The sequence below is a fragment of the Nuphar pumila genome, chromosome 2, assembly GCF_984573655.1.
Source record: "Nuphar pumila chromosome 2, dmNupPumi1.hap1.1, whole genome shotgun sequence".
Classification (NCBI taxonomy): Eukaryota; Viridiplantae; Streptophyta; class Magnoliopsida; order Nymphaeales; family Nymphaeaceae; genus Nuphar; species Nuphar pumila.
This window is the reverse complement of record NC_143250.1, coordinates 125,025,479-125,050,758: the sequence shown is the minus strand read 5'-3', so window position 1 is coordinate 125,050,758 and position 25,280 is coordinate 125,025,479. Positions and strand designations below refer to the sequence as shown.

General features: G+C 36.5%; 2 protein-coding genes across 5 annotated transcripts in view; one reads left to right on the top strand and one right to left on the bottom strand.

Annotated features, from left to right (window-relative positions):
• Positions 1-1,190: 1,190 nt before the first annotated feature.
• LOC149847015 (transcription factor MYB124-like) lies at positions 1,191-19,023 on the top strand. 4 transcript variants are annotated; one of them, XR_016430331.1, is made up of 14 exons: positions 1,191-2,052; positions 2,719-2,851; positions 3,002-3,048; positions 3,140-3,196; positions 3,270-3,342; positions 4,042-4,097; positions 4,233-4,412; positions 4,510-4,682; positions 4,804-4,952; positions 5,108-5,277; positions 5,378-5,577; positions 6,936-7,084; positions 8,019-8,443; positions 18,920-19,023. XR_016430331.1 is itself a non-coding variant. In XM_089996749.1 (14 exons), the coding sequence occupies exons 2-14, from the start codon at positions 1,811-1,813 to the stop codon at positions 8,145-8,147; spliced, it is 1,758 nt and encodes a 585-aa protein (XP_089852875.1). In that variant the 5' UTR covers positions 1,191-1,365; positions 1,452-1,810; the 3' UTR covers positions 8,148-8,645. The 4 variants fall into 4 exon arrangements, 3 of the variants coding, with proteins under 3 accessions (XP_089852875.1, XP_089852876.1, XP_089852873.1); XM_089996749.1 differs by lacking the exon at positions 18,920-19,023 and having other exon boundaries at positions 1,191-1,365; positions 1,452-2,052; positions 8,019-8,645; XM_089996750.1 differs by lacking the exon at positions 18,920-19,023 and having other exon boundaries at positions 2,739-2,851; positions 8,019-8,645.
• A 1,035-nt stretch (positions 19,024-20,058) lies between these two features.
• Positions 20,059-25,280, bottom strand: part of LOC149847014 (putative serine/threonine-protein kinase PBL3) — a 55,897-nt gene continuing 50,675 nt past the window's right edge. The window contains exon 6 of the mRNA XM_089996751.1: positions 20,059-20,760. Within this exon, the coding sequence (XP_089852877.1) occupies positions 20,294-20,760 (467 nt within the window). The 3' untranslated portion in view covers positions 20,059-20,293. The remainder of the gene's footprint in view (positions 20,761-25,280) is intronic.

The following is a 25,280-nucleotide window of genomic DNA, read 5'->3' as shown; positions in this document are numbered from 1 at the left end:
TCCTACCTCCTTTCCCTCCCTTCCCTCTACCCCAATCTCCTCTCCCTCTGCCTCTCGCTTTCGACCTGCCTTTCATCCTCTCGCTTTCGACCTGCCTTTCATCCTCGCCTCTGCCACATCCTCTGCCTTTTGTCCTCACCTTTGACCTTTGTCGCCTTCTGTCTTCTCCAACAACCCGACCTCCACCGCCTTCCCTCTGCCCCCAACCTCCTCTCCCTTGCCTCCGACCTGCCTTCGGTCACCGCCTCAGTTGCCTCCCGCCTCCACGGTTGGTGGTCCTCCTATGAGAGAGAAGAGAAGAGAAGAGGGGAAACACAAGAGTGGTCCAATACGAAGATCGGTTCTTACCGACAAACATAATTTGTAGGAATGCATATTTTAGTTGATATATATATATATATATATATATATATATATATATATATATATATATACAAAAATTGGTAGCTGCTCACTTGTTAGGTGCTCAAAAGAAGGTCACTCATGCTGAGCATCCATCGCACAACGTGATGGATGATAACGCTCAGCATCATTTTGCACAAAAGAAAGATCTTTTTACTAGCACTATTTTAGCGCCAGTAAAAGTGGATTTTTACTGGCACTCGTACACAAGTTGGTTCAAAATTAGGATTTACCTTACCCAACTTACCTTTTCTACATGCAAACCAATAGGTTTCATCATTTTTCAACTAATCCAGTACCACATTGACTTAGATTACAACCAAATATTGAAATTCACCCTTAGGGTCAGGGTTGGATCCATATCCAAAACTAAACTCACTCTTCATATGTCGAATGGGGTGTCGGATTAAGACTGACCCAATCTATGTACAACCCGTTTTCTTGGTGATCCTTAAAACTATATTTGAAAAAAAATAGGCAAAATGCAAATATCTGAAGTCGAGAGGGGGGAGCGCATATTTCCAATCTTTAGAGGGGGGTCGTCATATTTCTGATTGATGGCCCTATAAATGACCAAACCAATTTCAAAGTCGAGACCATACGAGAGAGAGAGTCGGTCACAAGAAACGTTCTATCAACTTTTTTCGAATTAAATAATAAATATATATATATATATATATATATATATATATATATATATATAGAGAGAGAGAGAGAGAGAGAGAGGAATTACTCACTGAGTGACAGTAAAGTAACCCATGCAAGGAGGGTGAAGAAGCAGCGAAGTACCGAATTTTACGCTCTCCGCACCGTGAACATTAATTTATTGCTCTTGGATTCCTCGGTCCTTTTGAACTCCAAAAACGCCCGCGCTCTCTCACTCAGATCGGCCGCATTCTGACTCTTCAGATGCCACTTGTTCTCCGCTCGTTACAATCAAAACAAGAAGAGCAGGATAACGAGGTACGGAATTCTCCCTCGAAACTTCGAAATTTCTGCATCTTCCTTCCTCTTCACTGACGGATTTTCTCTGAGGATACGTCGTTTAGACGCCGGAGGCGGCGCTCGTCCGGCCGTGTTTCTTTGGATCTGACCGGGATCTACAATGCCTAGCGGTGAGAATTCGAAGAAAGGCGCCTGATGCCGTTTCCTTCGCATTATTTCTGTGGATTTAGCTCGGATCTACGAGTTTATAGGCCTACAATTAGGGAAAACCTCGTCTTTCCTTCTGAAAAGGACCTAGTTAGCTCAGATTAGTGGCTAGAATGCAGAATTTAGAGAATTTAGTGTATCGGGTTCACATGCCGCTTTTCTGTGGAGTTTAGCTCATCTCTGCGATGGTTTAGTGTTGTCTGAAGTATAATTTGGAGAAAAACGTGTCATGTAGCGAAGGATTCTACGTTTTTTTATGAATTTAGCACCAATCGGCGTCGTTTTGGTCGCGAACTGGGTGGATCTTAAAACAGAAGAGCATCTGGGTTCATACACATTTCTTGGCAGATTCAGAAGAGAGAGAGAGAGAGAGAGAGAGAGAGAGAGAGAGAGAGCAGCAGCAGCAGCAGCAAAAGGAAAGAAGAGGAAGAAGGGAATCGTAGGTAGATTGCATGGTGCAGTTCCCTTTTTTTTTATAGAATCCGAAGAATATCCCAGGTATTGACACTGAATTCAGTTTTCTTTTTAATATGATGAAAATCTGTAGGGATTATATTCTGATTGTATTTTTCCTCTTTTCCAAAAGAATTTGAAGACCTTAGCCAGATTTCAGTTTGCTGGTTTTCTTTTTTCTCTTTTTCTGAAAGAATTTAAGTTGGAGAGTGGAAATTGACTTAAAATATTGAGATCAAGATAGCTTTCCATTTTTTTTTCCATTGCATTTCTTGGATCTGCAGTTTTCTGAGATATACAGTTACTGCGGAGCTATACTCAGGCATAGGATGTTGAAATATTTTCTCTGATATGAGCTACGCCGCACAAGATTCGATGCTCAGATATGCACTCTTTCTGATTTTAGCTGAATAGAGGAATCTGGATCAGATTCATTGTTCTCTTGTAACTAGTTGAACACGTTGGGGTACTTGAGGGTTTTGCTGGTATGCAGACTGCTCTATGCAGTGTGTAATGATGATCCACATCGAATACCTGGAGTCCTAGTGGGTTTCTTTTGTGTTTTCAGAGTTTGGGATTACTTTGTTCTCTGTTTCTGAAACAAGCTTTTCTAAGCACACGTAAATAATCCGAGCTTATGGTAGCATGTAAGAAGTTTTGGAATACAGTGATAGAGTATCAGTAATGTTAGAAAAACTATGTTGTTAACAGCCTGGATGGGGCTAATGAAGGAATCCAAAACTTTGGCGAGGAGAGAAGACTAGTGCAGGTGATGAGTTCCTATGATGCTTATAAAATTAGAACCATGCACAAAAACAGACACATCGTTACATGGACTCCAGAGGTACACTAAGCTTGATCATTGGATCTGTTTTCTCAATGCATACTGTATATAGATTATCTACCGAGGTGTATGTTTGATAATTTATTTCTTTTCATTTTTATATATCTTCATCTTTTTTAAGTTCAAATAAGAAGGCAAATTCATTTGCAGGAAGATGATATTCTGCGAGAACAGATCAGAATTCGTGGCATGGAAAGGTTGATTATGTTGTCCAACTTTTAGAGTTTCTTTGTAATTCCATAAACAATAGTCAGATGAATTCACAAAGGGACCGTTTTGTGTGTGCAGCTGGAAGGACATTGCTTCAAACTTCAAGAATAAAACAAGCAGACAATGTAGAAGAAGGTAATTACTTGGACAAATGGCATCATCATCTCTTCTTCTTGGCCTCTTTTTTATTATATGCCTGTGATTGCAGGTGGTATGCATATTTGTATTCAGATTGTAAGAAGGGAGGATGGTCTGAAGAGGAAGACATGCTCTTGTGTGAGGTAGTTGCCTGTTCAAATTTTGTAGGTCGTTTAGTGCTGGCATTTCTGAAATTGCTTGGGGCTTTTCTATCAGAGGCAGAGACAGTTAACTTGTACATTGTTGGCCTTACAATTATTCGCTGGCAAGCATGACATTTGAGTTCAAGATCTTTCATTAAGACTTTACAACTCTTTCTGTTCCACAGTCAAGTCCTTCCATAAGAATTTCATACCTCAGTTTGAAGGTTTAGAAATCAAACCATGTGGGAACAAGTATGGACGGGAGAAACACCCATAGATACTCTCTTTTTTTCCTTGGTCTTTTGTTATCATAAGAATAATTTCAGACACTTTAGGTTTCTGTTGAACTTTTAATCACCGCTGTTGTCTTCTTTAATAACACTGTTGAAAGCAATTTGTAGATTCCATTTATAGAGCTGCAGTTACAAAAATGCATAAACCTTATCCTTTATTCGCCACTCAACAATAATTAGTCTTCTAGGGAATCACAAACTCTCTCACTTTGCTTTGCTCGTTGCCCACTTTTGACCCTATTTGACTTGAACTAGCCATTTTCTGATAACAATCTTAAAAGAAAACTTAGATTTGGCATTTCCCTAGACACATTTTCCAGTTAGTCCAGAGCAAATGTTTGGGCTTGCTATTTTTCCTGGGAGCAAGAAAGTACTTATCATGATTGTGAAATTTCAATAATTGCAGGCACAGAAAATATATGGGAACAGATGGACAGAGATAGCAAAGGTGGTTTCAGGCAGGTAATCCACTATTTGTAGCACTGGTCATCCATGATATGTTGCATCTTGGAGCTGTTTTAGACAATCTATTCCCACCAAATTCATGCTGCTTCATGCTGATAATGCCATGAAGTTTTTGTTGTTGTGTTGATACAGAACAGACAATGCTGTAAAGAATCGTTTCACGACACTCTGCAAAAAACGAGCTAAATATGAGGCTTTGATGAAGGAGAACAACAGCACTGTCACCAATTCAAACCACAATGCTTTTATGCTTCCAAACCGACATGGTACTCTATATGAATTTCACACAACATTGCCACTTGAGGAAATCAGGTACAGTCAGTTTCAAAATACTGAAAATTGAAAGAAAATAAAGAAATCAGTTTGAAGTTACTCCAGGGGACCAGGACTAATTAGTCATGTACAACAGGACCATGGGAGAGATGTCTGCTCAGTATCTTGCAAATGGTGTAACAAAAGAAAGATCAAAGGGAAATTTTGGATCTGAAAATCAGAACTTAAGGCTTCCTCTTGTTACCCTGGACCTCAACAACCTGGGCAAGTTTCCAACCTTGAATATCAAAGACATGGAAGTGCAACTGCGTACTGGTTACCTGACTCACATTTTTTCTCATGCAAATGGCAGTGTTGAGTTATTTGTCTTTGCTGCTGAATATTAACAAAATACTGGCCTGTAGTCTCACTATTCTGTTATTTTGGATAGTTACAACTTCCACTAAGGCCCGAGGATCATTTCTTAGGAAGGATGACCCAAAGATCACTGCTTTGATGCAACAAGCAGAACTGTTAAGCTCACTTGCACTAAAAGTCAATACCGAGTGCTCAGAGAAAAGCCTTGAAGATGCATGGAAGGTGAGGTGAAACTTATGTGCAACTAAAGTAAGCATATGTCAGCACCTAAGAAGAAAATAATATTCAAAAGAAAATTTCAATTTTTTTCTTTTACACATGTATGAAGTTACGTTTTCTGTCATAGAGACATATTCTCATAAAAAATATGCATACAGGAACTACAAGAGTTTTTGCATCAAAGTAAAGAAAATGGGAAGCCCTATTGCAAGTTTGATGATATGGATTTTCTCTTCGAGGATTTCAAAGAGTTAGTAGAAGATCTAAAGAATGGTAACTTGCAACTGGAAGCAGACAGTGATGATACAGATAATCAGTTATCATGGAGGTGCTTAGTGATTATCTGCTACTGGAATAAATAAATAAATAAAATTATCTGTTGTAGAAATAAGCCTTCAGGCCTGACATTTTGTTCATTTATTCATTAGGAAATATGAATTTCACACAGAATCTCAAGGCAGTTCTGAGTGCAGCACTGGATCACAATCTCATCCTGCAATCGAAGAACCAGAGCAGTATCAGGCTTGTTCCTTAAAAAAGGTTTCCCAGTCAAGTTTGAACCATCAACAAGATAGTCATGACAGCTGTGATGAAAATGGGTGCTTCACGGGGGCAATTGAGATTGAAGGTAGTCCACATGCCAAAGTTGGTTCTTTAGCATTTTCTTTTGTTTTGACTGTGTACTATGAGTTATTCAACATTGTAGTGATGCAAATTAACAGAATAATTGCAAACATGGTATATTCTGGTTTAAAGTTTAAACAAGCTCTATTGTTTTTTTTTTACTTTGATCTAGTGCATTTGTGTCTAGCATACTACATTACTGAAGTTACAACTGTTACGTCCTCTTTCATTATAATTCATGGCTAAATTCTTTATTTGTAAGTCAACAGTCAACACCCATAGTTTCAAATGTTGCAACATGTTCTAAAATATCATAAAAGATTAAAATTTGATAAATGTGATAAACACCAATAAAATGATGTTTTTCAAAATATCATGATTTATTCATATATATACATTTTTATTGGAAATATCTCAAGTTTTTTTTTCAAGTTTCTTATATTTTAGAATTTTAGTTGCTTTTTATATTTGAAATTTTAAAATGTTTTTATTTGTTCATGAATTCGCTAAAACAACTGGGAAAATGAAAAAAATTTAGGAAGTTTCTCAAATAATTTCATTGCAGATAATGTCATTTTAAACATTTTTCACCAAGTGGCCGTAACAAATACCCTGAACCCTCACAAACAACTCCAGACCCCTTGTACGTGTGCTTGTTGTCACTGTTATTTTGTTCGTTTCAGGATGATGTCCTGTTGCCTCCTATCCATTTCCTTTTTTTTAATTAATGTCTTATCTTATTAATAAACAAAAAATATTAATCTCCTATTATCTTTTAACAGATATTCTGCAAGCTGTTATTATCAATTCTTTTGAGAAAGTAAAGTAGTTGGATTTCAAGAGGTTTACTAATTTATGTGGATGTTTTTACGTAGAAGCTTCATTTGTTGCTTCCTTTTCTTTTATGTGTTCTTTTTTTCTCCTATTGCAGCATAAATCGGAGATAATGACAAAGTAAATAAGGAAAATCTATTAACCGTTATCGTGCTTTCATGCATAAGCTGAAATTTTAGTTTTTTCCTTTGCTATGTAGCCATCTCTTTGATATTCAGGTATTGCTAATGTTGTACATACCTCATAAATATCTGTTCATTCTTTATCAATGAGCCATTCTCCAATCATGCTTATTTTTTTCAGTTCTGAACACTACTAATCAGTGTAAAAATACTAAAATAAATTGTTGATTCCCGAATAACTTCACATGAACTTTTTCCATCATTTTTTTCTATGGCTAAAGTCTGGTTTATATCTAATGGGTTCATTCTATCTGTGATGGATGAATCTCTCAAGCTAGAACTTCAGATATCTTACCTATTGATACCTTCTAACTACTGATGGATAATAATCTTGTCCTTGATGCAGCGTCTTGCGTGTCATCTAGTGCAAAATTTAAAGGAGAGGCTGCTGATATCTCCAGATCTTCTAATACTGAGTTTTGCTCCCCTCTTCAAAACATCCCATTCTTGCGATCATATGCTGATGGAATTCCAACCCCTGAGTTTTCAGCCAGTGTAAGAAACATGCATACACACCTACACACACACAGGCAATAATTTTTTGAACTGGAGTAGAAAATTCATTTGAATGTTCTCTGTCTTTTAACAAAACAAAAACAAAGGAAATGATAACCTATAATTTCCAGGGTAGTAGCACAGTTTTTCTATTATTGTTGAAAAATATGTTGAACCAGCAGTTAGAACTTTGCTGAACCAATTCAGTTGTCCCAGATCTCTCTCTCTCTCTCTCTTTCACACACACACACACACAAGTTATTGCTCGTCATTAGTACACTTACTATCTGGCAGATTGCACATTTCTAACTGTGTTTCAAATCTTCCTTGAGTCAAGCTCTACAGATATGATCTGAGTGGTTTGTTTGATAAAAGCATGCTTTGGTCCACGCGATTTTGATCTACAAACAGGTTTTTGCAAGTGCTTCAATGATCAACAGCCCACAAGGCCAAAACTATCAGTGGTTTTCTCAAAAGAAGTTGATCCAAAGCATGTTTCCTACTAAATGAATTATGTTGAACATGGGGAAGATTGAGCAAACGCAGATCACACCTGTGATTTCCGACTAGCTACCATATAGTATGATACCTGATGACATGACCATAAATATATGAAATGAATCGGGTGGAATTATAAGATATTCTGTTTGTTAGATGGTTCAGCAATGAGAACAACCTTCAAACCCCTCAGCTAGAAGATTTGATACGCTCGTTTAGGTCCTAAGAGTCAGCTTTCGGTTACAGGGGAGGTCCATCTTACCCTTGTATGGGCCTGGTAGCTTCTATATGCTGTCCGAAGCATCGGTTTCAGTATTCGTGCTTTTATTCTAGATTGGATCTTACCCTGTTACTGTATGCCCTATACCTGTATGCACACACACACACCTACTTTCTCTCTCAAAAAAGTAATATGTTTTGGTTGTTATTTGTCCAGGAAAGGCGATTCCTACTGAGAACGCTTGGGGTGGCATCTCCATCCCCAGCACCCAAAGCCCCAATGCCACCACAATCCTCCGAGAGGTCTACCCCTCTATGCCGAAGGGCACTTCTCCACAACTTCTGACCCCTTCCTATTTCCTACCGTCCAGAAGGCCAAACCCACCACTCTGGTGCTCATTTTAGGCATTTCTATGTGCTCCCTAAATCTGCCGATTCCTTTTCCTCAGAATGTTGTTGCTTACTGTCACCGGCTATATCCTTGGGTTGGTTGGGTACTTTTTCAGACACAGACCCTTATTTTTCCCGTCCAGCTATCTACTGGTATATACTACAATATAGTCCCCCCCAGTGTGCCAATTTACTTATTAATCGGTATTTCCGAGAAGAAGATACGGACAATAACAGGGGATCGGCGACTTGGTATGGATATCTGTCATATGGTGGAATTTTGCAGCTTGTATAAAATTGTACTGAAAAGTGTTTGATGTTTGCGTGTTCTTATAGACAGATGTGCCGTTTGTTTTTCAAACTGGAATTGTAATACGTGTATATCTTTATGCGTGTATCTTTCTCTTTGTGGTTGTAAAGTACTATGGCTTGTTGTGTGACATATATTCTCGCACTAATGCGTTTGTTATTATTTGGAATTTCTTAAAATGTTTTTCCGAATGTTGAGCAAAGAATGCCCGAAAAATAAACTCTAATGCAGTTGAAGTGTGGACACTAGCTTACATTGGTGGATGGCTTCTCTTGACCTATTGTTTGTGGTCTTCTGAAAGGCACAGTGGAAAAATCTGGTAGGCCTTCTTGTGGGTTCAATTTCAGGCCCATATCTAGATCCAATTGGCTATGACTCGTGGGAGGTACTTGGGTGAACCATCAGGCGCATGACTCATTTAAGTCACTTTGCAACAATCTTGTTATTGGAAAACGGACACCATGATTCCCAAGACACTGCAAGTGGTGGAGTTGATGTTTTTGGTGTGTGTTTCCAATGATGCCCAAGTAACATGCCTCAACCTCCATAAAAAATACTGACGCCATTCACGCTTGAAGAATCAAGAAAATGTATGTTACAAAACTCATCAGGAGACTTTATTCTTTGGGACAGCTCAGATCATTTCCAAGTATACGTACTTGATTCTTTGGGACAGCTCAGATCATTTCCAAGTATACGTCTTTCTTCATGACTGTTTCTGCATGCAATTGAAATGTCATTGTCATTTTTCATTTTGAAAAATGATGGTACTGTATGACAAATTTGATATGTTTTTTCAAATGCCCCACAAATTTTGAAATCCATTTGATGTTCAATTTTGCAGGTTTTTAAATTTTTTAGGATTTTTTTACCCTTAACACTTGTGAATGTCTTCCGATTTTTGCGTATTACATCGCAACGCTTTTCCGCCTTGCTAAATCTCACTAAAAATGAAATTTGCATGATATTTTTACAGAAAACATGAATTTCACACAAATAGTATGAGTATTGCGACATTGCTTGAGAAAATCCATTGTGAATTTTGTCAATAGTTTTGCATTAATGGTTGCAAAAGTCTACCTTTTGATGTGGAATTCATAAAAAGTTTGTGAAATTCATGGACTTTCGCATGTTGTCGACTTATAGCGATGTGAAATTCTATTTTAGCATGCGAATTTACATATATATAGGCGATTAGAGTGCGAATTTAGTTCAGAGTTTCGTGTTGGTAGTTGCAAAAATATGAAATGTAATACCTGCGAATTTTATTCATTTTAACTTTTAAATTTGAGCAAAATTTGACTTAAATTAAGGCAAAAATCAAGAATTAAATGGAGCTAGGACCCTAATTAAATCCGTTATACAACATAAATCTCGTAGGAGAACTGATTTGGTGATTTTGGATATGGGTTTGTTCATAAAATACATGTTTTAAATTAGACCAGCCTCTATTTTAGGTTTTTTTTAATTGGATCAGAGTCGACCGACCTATATATAAGTTGACGTCAATATGGATATGGACCTGATCCAAGATCCATATTGATTAGTGCCCATGAATGGGCTGAAATTCAAATGAATATAGATTTGGATCATGGGTCCAACCCAGACCCATAATTCATTCATAACTTTTTAAAACAAAGATAACTTAAAACTTCTAAAATCACCAAATCAGATCTCCTACGAGATCTACGTTTCATAATAGATCTAACTAGAGTCCTAGCTCCATTTAACTCTTAAGTTTCACATGAATTTAACCTAAATTTAACTTGAATTTTGCTCGAATTTAAAAATTAAAATAAATAAAATTCACAAGTATTACATTTTATATATGAATTTCTTCAATGGGCCCTAGACCATGTCCAGACCCATATTGATGTTAACCCATATTTAATTTTTTTTTATTTTTTGATATATTAAATATAATTATTTACTTAAAATTATATTTTTGAACTTAGAAAATATCAGGAAAATTTATGAGATAGTACAATTCATCATGCGATTCTGTAATTTGCCCAAGGTTCGTTGACTTATTCATTTCAAATATTGTTTTCTGTTGAACTATCATCTTTAACTCTGAAAAAAGATTGATTATAAAGTTTCAAAAATTTTCTAAAATTTTACAAGTTCATGATTTTGGGGCGTTACAGCTTTAGTATCAGAGCGACAGAGAATACAGTGGTTCTTGATCATCCAACATCTGCATCGCATTGTGAGTATTTTTGCTTCACATTTTTGTATCTATCTTGATTAAGAAAATCTCTTTTGGATTAGATGTCATATAATGAGATTGTCGAGACAATAAATGTCTTGACTAGAACAATTGAACAACTTCAATCGATTGTCCAGAACATGAATCATAGAGTGGATGGGTTGGCTCATGAAAATACCAACTTAAGACGACCTGGTAACAGGATAGAATGTCGTCAATGCCATTAAGCCCACTCGGGTCAAATGTGCCCTTGGGAACCTGTTGATTTTCTCTTTTGTGGTGAGATGGGCTATTCTGTGGAAGAACAACAACTTAAACAAGGTCACGATAAGAGGCAACTAGTCACTCATGGCCTTGAGGATGAAGCTTTCTCAATTAGAAGTTCTTTTGATATATTATTTAACTTCACAAACAATGGCTTATCTATTACCTTTTCTGGCACCTATAGCTTTACTAGCAACTAAGTAAACATCACCACTATATAACATTGACAACTAAGTAAACATCACTATCATCATCGTCTAAGACATGTATCCATATATGTTGGTCATCTAATTTTAAAGAACACTTATATCAAAAGATCATTAACTCTTTCACATATTTGATTTTATGAGACATCAATGCTACAAATTTCTTATAGCTATTGTTTTTAGAAACCAATATAAATCTCTAAATAGGTTGATCAGTGCTACGGTATTATACACCTACCCTTTTAGAAGCTATCATAATTGTCTACACTGACCACACAATGTATTATTCAGTAAATAACAACCACTAAAAAAACTAACAACCTACAATAACCTCTGTAACCCTTATTCAATGCTTGTGCACTGTCAACCCCAACCACATCTACCGAAGGCGGAATGACCAAGATTTGAAAAGATCAACTCTCAGACTGGTACCCATAAATAAAACATCCACAACAACCTCCAGACTGGCACCCATAAATAAAACATCCACAAGAAAACATACATAATATATCCACAACAACAACCAAACAAAATTAGTACAGGGCAATTAAATGCTCATATCTACAAAAAAAAAGTTTGAAAATGGTAATCGCTGAAATGGATAGAAAAAACTAACTAAATTAGTATAGACTGACACCCATAAATAAAACATCCACAAGAAAACATGCATAATATATCCACAACAACAATCAAACAAAATTAGTACAGGGCAATTAAATGCTCATATCTACAAAAAAAAAGTTTAAAAATGGTAATCGCTGAAATGGATAGAAAAAACTAACTGAAAAAGTCAATGAGCGTCAGAATGAAGCGAAAAAACTTTCATGAAAATCACTGCATGTAATACCCATGATTTTTCAAGAAATTTTCATAAATTTTTGTGAATATCTCTATATGTGATGATTTGAGAATAATAAAATGTGTTATATAATATATGTAGATTATGTCTTAGAATGGGACTTAGAAAAAAATAGAATATATTCAAAATGACAATAGGTCCTGTCGACCCTAGTGGAAATCATTTTTGAAATATATTTATGAGAAAATAGTATTCTTAGAAAAAAAATTAAATAAGCTAGACAAAATGTGATTTAAAAGGATTTCATATGCATTTGAAAATAATTTGGCTTGTATTTAGGGTCATTTCATTTAAACTTAAATTATTGTTTTGAAAGAATTAAAATTTAAAATAATAAATAAAGTTAATTAGAAAAATAATTAAAATAAAATAGAAAATTTAATTTAAATAAATTGAATTAAATGGTAGAGGTCCATAGGTGGGCCGTCCCATCCTATGTAGCACCTCCTTGTTGACTTAAGAAAAAAAAACTAAGTTAAAGCTTCAAATTGAAATTTTTTTAAAAGTTACCAAAAAACAATTTTAAAAACTAAAGTCAAAACTTACTAAAAACATAAGGGAAGCCTCTCAAAGAGGGGGAACTTCCCATCCTAGATCTTTCTAAAATGGGGTTAAGGTTGAGTAATAAGAAGAAAAGAAGAAACAAAATAGAGAAAAAGCCATATATATATATACATCGTCGGTCCCAAGCCTGGATAAAGGAGGAGGGTTGTGGTAGGCCAGTGACAGCCAGCATAAAAACTTAGTAACACCCTATGAATATGAACCAATATGAGAATTTCGTTGGGACGTTCCCTACTAAGCGATGCATTGTACTCTATAGGCCCGGAGGTAGTGATAAATGGGCATGGGTTGCTAGGTCGTCGCCCAGAAGCGACGCGTCACACCGGCGCCCGGGTGTAGTGTCAGTCAAATAGGCAAGGGTTCCCTCACTTTGTTAGACGGGTGGGGGTAAAGAAGATAGTTCAAGATCTTAAAATTAGGTTAGCCACTTGGAACATAGGGTCTTTAACTGGTAAGTTGGTAGAGTTAGTAGATGTTATGTGTAGGAGAAAGATGAATATTTTATATCTACAAGAGACCAAATGGGTAGGTGAGAAAGAAAAAGTGATAGAACTTTGGGGATATAAGATTTGGTATACAGGAATAAATAAGAATAGGAATGGAGTAGGGATTGTTATGAGTCGTGAGTTTATAGATAATGTAGTTGAGGTCCGTAGGAAGGGTGATAGGATTTTACTTATTAAATTAGTATTAGGTACAAATATTATTAATATTATTAGTGTTTATGCACCTCAAGTAGGTTTAGATGATTCCATTAAGCATCAATTTTGAGAAGATTTAAATGGAGTAGTACAAGGGATATCTTATGGAGAAAAGCTTTTCATCGGCGGTGACCTTAATGGATATGTAGTCATTAGTAGGGATGGATTTGAGAGTATTCATGGAGGCTATGGTATAGGAGAAAGAAACAAAAGTGGAGAAAGGATTTTAGATTTTGGTTTGTCCTATGATATGATCTTAACAAACAATTGGTTTAGGAAGAGAGAGTCTCACCTAGTAACATTTAAAAGTGGAGTTAATACGAGGCAGATAGATTTTTCTTACTTAGAAAGAGAGATAGGGGTTGTTGCATCGATTGTAAGGTTATACTGGGAGAAAGTGTAGCTACACAACATATAGTCCTAATTTTAGATCTTAGAATTAGACGATGCCGCAAAAGGGATAGACATAGGATAGATCCTAGAATTAAGTGGTGGACATTGAAAGGAGCTAAACAAGAAATGTTTGTAGAGCAGGTAGTTAAGGAAGCTTATTGGTGTCTCGAGGATGATTCAGAATCAATGTGGAATAAGATAACGGGTGGCATGAGAAAAGTGGCTAAGAAGGTATTGGGTGAGTCTAAAGGCAGTGCACCGCTAGGTAAGGATACATCATGGTGGAACGAGGATGTCAGATTAGCTATTAAGTTTAAAAGAGAGTGTTATAGAAATCTAAGAGTCGTGATAATGAGAGTTTGGAGAAGTATATGATAACAAAGAAGAAAGCTAAAAAAGTAGTTTGAAACGCGAGGGATAAGGTATATAAAAAGGTTTATGACAAGTTAGATACCAAAGAGGGCGAAAAGGATATTTATAGGCTTGCAAAGATGAGAGATAGGAAATCGAGGGATCTGGGTATGGTTAGATGTAACAAAGATGAAACGCAAAGGGTTTTAGTCATAGATGAGGAGATTAAGGAGAGATGAAAAATTTATTTTGACAATCTATTTAATGATAGTCATGCTCAAGATCTTGGAGACTTCTTCATTCTTTTTCATGAGATGAATCATGACTTCATGCGCAAGATTCAAAAGAAAGAAATTGCAGAGGCTTTGAAGAAAATGAAATCAAGAAGGGCAGTTGGCCCATATGGTATACCTATCGAGGCTTGAAAATGCTTGGGTGAGAAAGGTTTAGAATGGTTGACAAATCTTTTTAACAAGATTTGGCTGACAAATAAGATGCCTAATGAGTGAATGAAGAGTACTTGGGGTCTCTATATAAGAATAAGAGTGATATATAAGATTGCACAAACTATCGTGGTATAAAACTCATGAGTCATAGTATGAAACTTTAGGAGAGGGTGATTGAGTATAGGTTGAGGAAGGTTGTCATGATATCGGAGAATCAATTTGGTTTTATGCTTGGAAGATCAACTATAGAAGCTATACATCTTCTTAGATAACTTATTGAGAGATATAGAGAGAGGAACAAAGATTTGCATATGATTTTTATTGATTTGGAGAAGGCATACGATAGAATACCTAGGGACATTCTGTGGTGGACAATGATGAAGAAAGGTGTTTCTCTCAAGTACATTAGTATAATTAAAGATATGTACGAAGGAGTAGTAACCAATGTCTGCACTTGTGGAGGGGTGACAACCAATTTTCCTATAACGGTTGGGTTACATCAAGGATCTGCTTTAAGCCCTTATCTATTTGCTATAGTGATGGATGAGCTTACGAGATCAATTCAAGAAAATGTGTCGTGGTGTATGTTGTTTGTTGATGATATTGTTTTCATTGATGAGTCTAGAGCTGGGGTTAATGCTAAGTTAGAATTATGGAGACAGGCATTGGAAGCAAGAGGTTTTAAGTTGATTAAGAGTAAGACGGAATATATGGAATATTGGTTTAGTAAGCAACGAAGTAGTGATGGGAGTGTAGTGAAGCTTGGTGAGCAAGAAATATTGGTGGATGACTGTTTCAAATATTTGGGATCTATCATTCAAAAGTATGGAGAAATTGATAGAGATGTAAATCATAGGATAAAGGTTGGGTGGATGAAATGAAAAAGTGCAACTGGAGTGTTGTGCGATCGTAGAATGTCATTGCGATTGAAGGGAAAGTTTTATAAGACGACAATTAGGCCTGCTTTACTTAATGGTACAGAAGGTTGGGCTGCCAAGATACATCATATTCAAAAAATGAGTGTAGCTGAGATGCGTATGCTTAGATGGATATGTGAAAATACAATAAAAGATAAGATTTGAAACAAGGAGATACGTAAGAAGATAGGTGTTGCATCCATTGAAAATAAGATGAGAGAGAATCGTTTATGGTGGTTTGGACATATTCGGCGAAGGCCTAATGATGCTCCAGTTAGAAGGATGGAGAAATGGGAAAATATATTAGTTAAAAGAGGTTGGGGTAGGCCTAGGAAGACTTGGATGGAGATGATAGGAAATGATATGAATGCTTTGGACCTCACCGAGGACATGGCATTGGATAAAAATGATTGGAGAAGAAGTATTCATGCGGAAGACCCAGAATGGTTTTCTTTTTTGGTTCATATCGCCGACCCCAATTGTTTTGGGATGAAGGCGTAGTTGTTGTTGTTGTGTGTGTGTATATATATATATATATATATATATATATATATATATATATATATATAGAAAGCAAACTTGACCACATACAATAAGAAAAATTTAAAACCCTTTTAGGGGTGTCAACTAGCCCATGTGAGGCCACATTACACTATATACACTATATACATTATACATATTACATGAAATAATGTTTACCTATGTCTGCCATATAGAAAAAAAATAAAAGAAAAAAGAAAAAAAATAGAGAAAATGAAAGGGGTGGAGATTAGATCAAGGGTTGAGATTAGCCCAGCCCCTTGACCTAAACCCCATAGTTTATTAAAAGGGTGGGGTTCACACTCCCCTTATTTGGCCCTTTTGAAATTTTTAGCTCTTTGTTCTCTCTCTACTCTCTTCTTCTTTCTCTTTCTTTTTTTTCTTCTATCTTCTTTGTGGTTTCTCTCTTGTGTAACCGAGAGGTGAACCTACGTATGTTGGTGAAGCGAGATGAGCATCTAGACGCAGCCACTACACAAAATGGACGGCCAGTTCGCTTGGGGAGAGTTCATTTTTTGGTTAAGAGGAGAGTTTTTACAAAAAGGTAGGGGGTTCTATTTTCTACACATAAATTAGAACTCGTAGGCACGAGTTTATTTTGATTTCTAATAAAATAAACTGTGTACTGAACCTCCCATGCAAGGGTTCAGTGTTGGATTTTTCAAAATTAAAATAAAGAGGGTTTTTGAAAGAAAACCCCTCTAAAAATCATTTTTGTTAAAAATCGGGTTTTCTGGGAACCGAATCAAAATTTGTTTTTAGTAATAATATGCATGCATACACGACAGATCAGGAGTCTATACATGCCTATACGTGTGATGTAAACTATAAGTTGAACCCTATAAATATATATATATATGCAAAATAACTATTGGGTTCAAATACGGCCAAATCGGGCTTAACCGATTAGCCCGAATTCGAAATATTAAGTTGTTTAAAAAGAATAGCCTTCGTCAATTCGGATTTGGATTAATGAAGAGGGGTTTAATCTGATCTTCCTAGGGAAAAATCCGTTCAATCCCTAGAGAGAACGATTTACTTGAAACAAAAATAAATAAATTTATGTATGTCATGTATTAGAAGTTTTTATAAACAAAAACCGTATTCGGATTAAAGTAGGGTAAATTTTATTGTTTTCTTGCAAAAATCTTAGTTAGAAATTCGTGATCCAATGTTCTTATGCATGTGGTATACTATTAGTTATGATTGTGTTATTTTGTTATGAAAAAATATGTATCTCAATGCTTGAAATTGCAAAAATACCAAAATTATTTATGAGGAAATAGTGTTCGAGAACACTAATCAATTTTGCAGCCTAACGACTGCGAAAATGAGATTTGTTTATGATGAATTATGTAAAAATCATATATTGATATTTCTGAGAGTTTATTTGATGGTTTGATGTAAAAAACAAAAATATGAATTCGAGTGACCTATTTATGCTCACCTAAATGCATATTACCCACTATTACGTATTTCTAGCCTAACACTCGACCGATAAATCGTTCGTATCTTCCTTGTTTGGAGGTTTTTTTATGAACAATTTATTACATTGGAAAGCTAACAAAATTTCACACAGTCAATGAAATTTTGAGCTTTGTTCTCAGATGGAGCACTGAACTGTGATAGTCGAAACAGAAAAGTATATGTGTACACTAAACTGGTCATATCTCCCTCATACGGAGAAATTATTATGAACAGTTTGTGGCATCGGAAAGCTGACAAATTTTTTTACAAGTATCAAAATTTTAGCTCTATACGACGAATATGCACTTTTCTGTAACAGATATAACAGTTAGTCAGAATTGAGGTCTGATGGGATTTAAACTGACTAAAGCCCCGGTTAGCAAACACGTGCTATATTTCTATGACTTTCGAGTATGTTTTTGCAAATCATATCATTTTTCATATCTATTGTTAAAATAATTGTTATGCAGGGTTTGAGTGCTCAACATGGGGCACAAATTGAATGAGAAGATTATGCACAGTTGAATGAAATGGTTATGCACGAATTGGCTTTATCGTCATTTACTTTTGAAGTGTGTAAAATGAACATGTATTATAAATAAATGTGGATGCTTAATTTTGTATGATTGTTGCATGTTCATAAATGAATGTAAAGTTAAAAATACATTAACGCGTAAGTATTGTCTCGCATTTGAAGCATGTGCATCCATGAGTCCTGAAGGGGTCGAATTATGTAAATATGATTCAATTGAGTGTTACATGGAATCAATAAATTAAAAGAGTTAAGCATGTAACACTAAACACTGATGCTTACAAGGAGAGGATAAGTGGTATTATCTGGCTTCGTGGATATCGTATTTGAGCATGAAAGGTTGCTCCTCTCTAGTCACGAAGATAGGGGAACCCTCCACATTAGACTGCAGCGTAGAGGACATAATCTCACAAGTAAAGTCTGATGCATTATGATGGTAGTGTTGGGAGCTTATTTAGCTCTAATCGTCCCTCAACCCGCACTAGTGAATGGTGTTCGGCCAGGCTAAAGCCACAATTGTTTGAAAATGCTCCTTATGTCATGGTCTTGATCTAGTTTACTGCATGTGTTTATACCCATAGGGATAAGAACAGAAACATAAAGTGAATGTGCATTTAGCTAGGCATGGCATACATCATCTAAAAAGAAAACCTAATTAAAGATGTTAAAGTTACTCATGCATACAGTTCGAATTTCACAATAACAAGTGCATGCATTCTTAACTGCTCATGCATATTTTAATGCTTATGGTTAAGTGTTTGCTTTTGATTGAAAGAGTTATGTAAATGAATGCTTGAAAATCCTGTAAAGCATTGCATGTATGTATTCTTAGTGTGATTAATTATTATTTGGATGTGTTAGTATCAGATTAATTTTTTGCATGCGTGTTTTAATTTATGTGTATTGAATAGCTCTGCCTTAATGAGCACTTAATTGTCTAACCCTATTATTATTATTTAATATTTTCAGGTAGCGAATAGACGATCATGCGATGACGAGAGGTTGTAATGGAGACTGAGTCAAACCTTTCCCATTTTTGGATTGTGATTTAGATTGCGAGCATTCACAAGTGCTCAAAGACTGATATTTATTTAATTTGAAAGGACTCTGTCATTATTTAATTCAAAGTTGTAATGGACATTTAGTTATGTGTGAATAACAAATTTTAAATTTGAAGTGTATTTGAAAAGAATATGATAGCACTGTAATACTCCAAAGCTTTTATCTCATTCGAATTTCTGGGGTGTTACACTGCAAGGGTATAGAAAAAAGGGTTAGGTTTCTAAAGGGAAAATGGTTAGCGAACGAAAAAAAAAAATCTAATGGTAACAAGGTCCTAAAAAAGTTGGGAACCTGCAAAATTGATCATCGAGCGGATTTCAAAATTTGTGAGGCATTTGGGGAAACACATAAAAAATGTCGGAGAGTATGGTCATTTTTCATTTCCATTTCTTGTTTGGATGCACCAACTCATCCAGATAAATGGGATAAGTTGAGATATTCGACTGTGGAGCACAATGTTATCTTGATAACTTGGTTAATCCAAATACCACATCACGTTTCTTAAATTTGTTTTCCCTTTATGATTAGGAAGTTCTTTATGAAAGTATTCCACAGTTATTCGTGTTGCATGGCTTTATACAACTTTTAATTGTGAGCAAACAGAGGTATGTCTACCTCAGTAAAAGCAGCATACCCTGATCAAGAGATTGTGTTTTGTTAATGTTTCCCCTTGGAAACACTTTCTGTAGAATTGGACGCCCGCCCGTATGATCTGTTCTTTGCTCTCCCACTGAATGAAAAGGTGCAAAAACACCCTAAAACATGATGAAACTCTGGTCTAACAGGCACTGCACAAAACATTGGCCTTGCAAGGACATGAGCAGACTCCGAGAACAGAAGTAATAATACCACAATCTATCTAACTACTTTATCCCAATTGTTCAGTATTTTCTCAGTTCAATAACCACTGCAACGGTCTTTTCAGGTGGAGATGGTTTGCCAGCTTGATATGGGCCCATTTTACACGATCAAACACTTAAAGTGCTGACTATCTCTTGCCACAATATAGCATTAAACCTCAACAAACTGGCAATCAGAATGAGCTAGTACAAGAATTGAGCAAAATTTTACAAAAATGAATGTTCTTACAATATTGATACAATCATGTTGGAAGCATTCTTGGAACAGAATCAAGCGTTTCATCTAAACATGTAAAAAAAAATGCACTCATTGCTGTTACAGGCGAGTAAAGACAATCATATAACTTTTACAACAGGCAAGTGAAATATATCACATATCCAATAAATATACACAGAATTCCGAACCAGGACCGTTTCTCAATCAATGAACACGTGGTGAATGTTGATTTGATAGCAACGGGGATGGTAATGGGGATCCACCTGGTCTTGAACCCCGATGAGCGTGATGACGTTGTGCTGGTGATTTATGATTAGAACTATAGTGAACATGGTTCTCTGCATTTGCAAGTTTTGCTAAATCTTTGGATGTCTGCAGCTGTTCTAGGGTAGCTAAAACATCAGTCATCTGAGGCCTCATCTTTGCCTCTCTGTGGATACACTGTAGGGCAAGAGCAGCTGCTGCCTGTGCCCCTTTCTGATGATATTGACCCTCCAATTTGGTATCCACTATGCGATATACCTTGCGTTTATCACCCAAGTAAGGCTTTGCCCAATCAACTAAATTCTGCTCTATACCAATTTTTGTTTTGTCAACAGCACGGCGTCCAGATAAAAGTTCCAAAAGCACAACTCCGAAACTGTAAACATCGCTCTTCGCAGTCAGCCGACCTGATCATGATTGGCAAATATAAAATTAGTCCTTGAAAAGATGCATGTGAAAAGAACCTAATTGGGGAAAAGATTGGTAGATAATTACTTTGAGATTGTCTACATTAAAAAGAAGAAATTATAAAATGAAGAGATGCTGGATATTTAAGATGCAAAAGATATTTGTGGACTGGCCACTTCAGTTTGAGAACCTTATCATTAGCAACACATAACAAAAGGTTACCACTACACATTGTGTTTATTTTCATTCACAGATTTATTGGTGAAATTTTTTGCAGAATATGTTGCTTATGGTAGAGGATTCAAAGTCTGTTTCAACAACAAATTGACTATCATGACAAATTACAGCTGTGGTTCGATGGAATCAACTACTGTACAAACTGGAATAGTAGCATAACGCATCCAACAGTGTGTTACGTGCAGAGTATGACATTTTCTCAAAATTCGGAGTACAAAGGATGCAGTAGCTGTAGTCACCGTGTAACAAATATCAGTGCATGTTGAAAAAAATATCACAATTTTGTCACAATATTTCAGAAGCTGATACTAATTTCAAAAAAATCACAATATTAATTTGATAAAAATAATATCACAATATTAATTTAAACTCCGCCTGTGTATAACTGTTTAGTTATACACTGCCGGTCCCAAGCCCGGATAAAGGAGGAGGGTTGCGGTAGGCCCGTGACAGCCAGCATAAAAACATAGTTATTCCCTATGAATATAAACCAATATGAAAATTTCGTTGGGGCGTTCCCTACTGAGCGACGCGTTGTACTCTATAGGCCCGGAGGCAGTGATAAATGGGCAAGGGTTGCTAGGTTATCGCCCAAAAGCGACGCGTCACACCGGCGCCAGGGTGTGGTGTCAAATAGGCAAGGGTTCCCTCACTTTGTTGGATAGGTGGGGGTAAAGAAGTTAGTCCAAGACCATAAAATTAGGTTAGTCACTTGGAACATAGGGTCTTTAACTGGTAAGTTGGTAGAGTTAGTAGACGTTATGTGTAGGAGAAAGATTGATATTTTCTGTCTACAAGAGACCAAATGGGTAGGTGAGAAAGCAAAAGTGATAGAACCTTGGGGATATAAGATTTGATATACAGGAATAAATAGGAATAGGAATGGAGTAGGGATTGTTATGAGTCGTCAGTTTATAGATAATGTAGTTGAGGTCCGTAGGAAGGGTGATAGAATTTTACTTATTAAATTAGTATTAGGTACGGATATTATTAATATTATTAGTGTTTATGCACCTCAAGTAGGTTTAGATGATTCCATTAAGCATCAATTTTGGGAAGATTTAGATGGAGTAGTACAAGAGACATCTTATGGAGAAAAGCTTTTCATCGGCGGTGACCTTAATGGACATGTAGGCATTAGTAGGGAGGGATTTGAGAATATCCATGGAGGATATGGTATAGGAGAAAGAAATGAAAGTGGAGAAAGGATTTTAGATTTTTGTTTGTCCTATGATATGATCTTAGCAAACACTTGGTTTAGGAAGAGGGAGTCTCACCTAGTAACATTTAAAAGTGGGGTTAATACGAGTCAGATAGATTTTTTCCTACTTAGAAAGAGAGATAGGGGTTGTTGCATCGATTGTAAGGTTATACCGGGAGAAAGTGTAACTACACAACATATAGTCCTAATTTTAGATCTTAGAATTAGACGATGCCGCAAAATGGATAGACATAGGATAGATCCTAGAATTAAGTGGTGGACATTGAAAGGAGCTAAACAAGGAATGTTTGTAGAGCAGGTAGTTAAGGAAGCTTATTGGTGTCTCGAGGATGATTCAGAATCAATGTGGAATAAGATAACGGGTGGCATGAGAAAAGTGGCTAAGAAGGTATTGGGTGAGTCTAAAGGCGGTGCACCGCTAGGTAAGGATACATCATGGTGGAACGAGGATGTCAGATTAGCTATTAAGTTTAAAAGAGAGTGTTATAGAAATCTAAGAGTCGTGATAATGAGAGTTTGGAGAAATATATGATAGCAAAGAAGGAAGCTAAAAAAGTAGTTCGAAACGTGAGGGATAAGGTATATAAGGAGGTTTATGACAAGTTAGATACCAAAGAGGGCGAAAAGGATATTTATAGGCTTGCAAAGATGAGAGATAGGAAATCGAGGGATCTGGGTATGGTTAGATGTAACAAAGATGAAACGCAAAGGGTTTTAGTCAAAGATGAGGAGATTAAGGAGAGATGAAAAAATTATTTTGATAAGCTATTTAATGAAAGTCATGCTCAAGATCTTGAAGACTTCTCCATTCCTTTTCATGAGATGAATTGTGACTTCATACGCAAGATTCAAAAGAAATAAATTGCAGAGGCTTTGAAGAAAATGAAATCAAGAAGGGCAGTTAGCCCAGATGGTATACCTATCGAGGCTTGGAAATGCTTGGGAGAGAAATGTTTAGAATGGTTGACAAATCTTTTTAACAAGATTTGGCAGACAAATAAGATGCCTAATGAGTGGAGAAAGAGTACTTTGGTGCCTCTATATAAGAATAAGGGTGATAGACAAGATTGCACAAACTATCGTGGTATAAAACTCATGAGTCATACTATGAAACTTTGGGAGAGGGTGATTGAGTCTAGGTTGAGGAAGGTTGTCATGATATCGGAGAATCAATTTGGTTTTATGCCTAGAAGATCAACTATGGAAGCTATACATCTTCTTAGATAACTTATTGAGAGATATAGAGAGAGGAACAAAGATTTTCATATGGTTTTTATTGATTTGGAGAAGGCATACGATAAAGTACCTAGAGGCATTCTCTGGTGGACAATGATAAAGAAAGGTGTTTCTCTCAAGTATATTAGTATAATTAAAAATATGTATAAAGGAGTAGTAACCAATGTTCGCACTTGTGGAGGGGTGACAACCAATTTTCCTATAACGGTTGGGTTACATCAAGGATCTGCTTTAAGCCTTTTCCTATTTGCTATAGTGATGGATGAACTTACGAGATCAATTCAAGAAAATGTGTCGTGGTGTATGTTGTTTACTGATGATATTGTTTTGATTGATGAGTCTAGAGCTGGGGTTAATTCTAAGTTAGAATTATGGAGACATACATTGGAAGCAAGAGGTTTTAAGTTGAGTAAGAGTAAGACAAAATATATGGAATGTCGGTTTAGTAAGCAACGAAGTAGTGATGGGAGTGTAGTGAAACTTGGTGAGCAAGAAATACCGGTGGATGATTGTTTCGAATATTTGGGATCTATCATTCAAAAGTATGGAGAAATTGATGGAGATGTAAATCATAGGATAAAGGTTGGGTGGATGAAATGGAAAAGTGCAACTGGAGTGTTGTGCGATCGTAGAATGCCATTGCGGTTGAAGGAAAAGTTTTATAGGACAACTATTAGGCCCGCTTTGCTATATGGTACGGAATGTTGGGCTGCCAAGAGACATCATATTCAAAAAATGAGTGTAGCTGAGATATGGATGCTTAGATGGATGTGTGAAAATACAATAAAAGATAAGATTCAGAACGAGGAGATACGTAAGAAGGTAGGCGTTGCACCCATTGAAAATAAGATGAGAGAGAATCGTTTACGGTGGTTTGGACATATTCGGCGAAGGCCTAATGATGCTCCAGTTAGAAGGATGAAAAAATGGGAAAATATATTAGTTAAAAGAGGTTGGGGTAGGCCTATGAAGACTTGGATGGAGATGATAGGAAAGGATCTGAATGCTTTGAACCTCACCGAGGACATGGCATTGGATAGAAATGATTGGAGGAGAAGGATTCATGTGGAAGACCCAGAATGATTTTCTTTTTTGGTTTATATCGCTGACCCCAATTGTTTTGGGATGAAGGCGTAGTTGTTGTTGTTGTTGTATTAATTTGATAAAAAGAACTCCACATTTTTTAATTTCCTATATTTTGTTTTTTGTTGCATATTGTTATATATTTGTAATACTTTCATGATATATATAGGAAAATGTGTAGGTGCATGATCACTTTCGAACATGACCAGAACGAACTCGCGCAGAGCATTCATCGCGCACGTGATGGCTCCACCCGAGGTTCCGCCAAATAACACCTTTAGCGGTGACAAAATTCGTTGCTAAAGGTCCGATACCTTTATCGGAGACTTTTGTTGCTGCTAAAGGTCACCACTGAGACTTTTAGCGGCGACTTTTGTCACTGCTAAAAGTCTCATTTTGGTCATGTTTGAAAGTGATCATGCACCCAATATATATGATTTTCCTTTAGTGATGTGGTCTGAAAGCGGAGACCAAGCTGAGCTCGGTTCTAGCTGAGCTCGGTTCTAGCTGAGCTTGGTTCAGCAGGCTAAGCAACCAATGGGAGGGGGTGGGATCGGTGGTTAGGCCGAGCCCAGCCTGGCCCAACCTTGCGACAGGATCGAGCCTTGCTCGGTCCTTCAGCAAGGGGGGGCTGACAGGGGAGTCAATAGGGGAGGAGCCACCTCCTATCGGTTGTCCCAGCAAAGTAGCAGCAGCAGCCTAAGGCTGCTGCTAAAAAAGAAAAGGAAGAGGGTGTTAGGC

Excerpts from the sequence above, each read along its gene's own strand:
- LOC149847015 (XM_089996749.1), top strand. The coding sequence starts at position 1,811 with ATGAATTTAGCACCAATCGGCGTCGTTTTGGTCGCGAACTGGGTGGAT. Across the intron at positions 3,197-3,269 it reads AGCAGACAATGTAGAAGAAG|GTGGTATGCATATTTGTATT; the intron begins GTAATTACTTGG and ends CTGTGATTGCAG. Across the intron at positions 7,085-8,018 it reads CCCCTGAGTTTTCAGCCAGT|GAAAGGCGATTCCTACTGAG; the intron begins GTAAGAAACATG and ends TTATTTGTCCAG.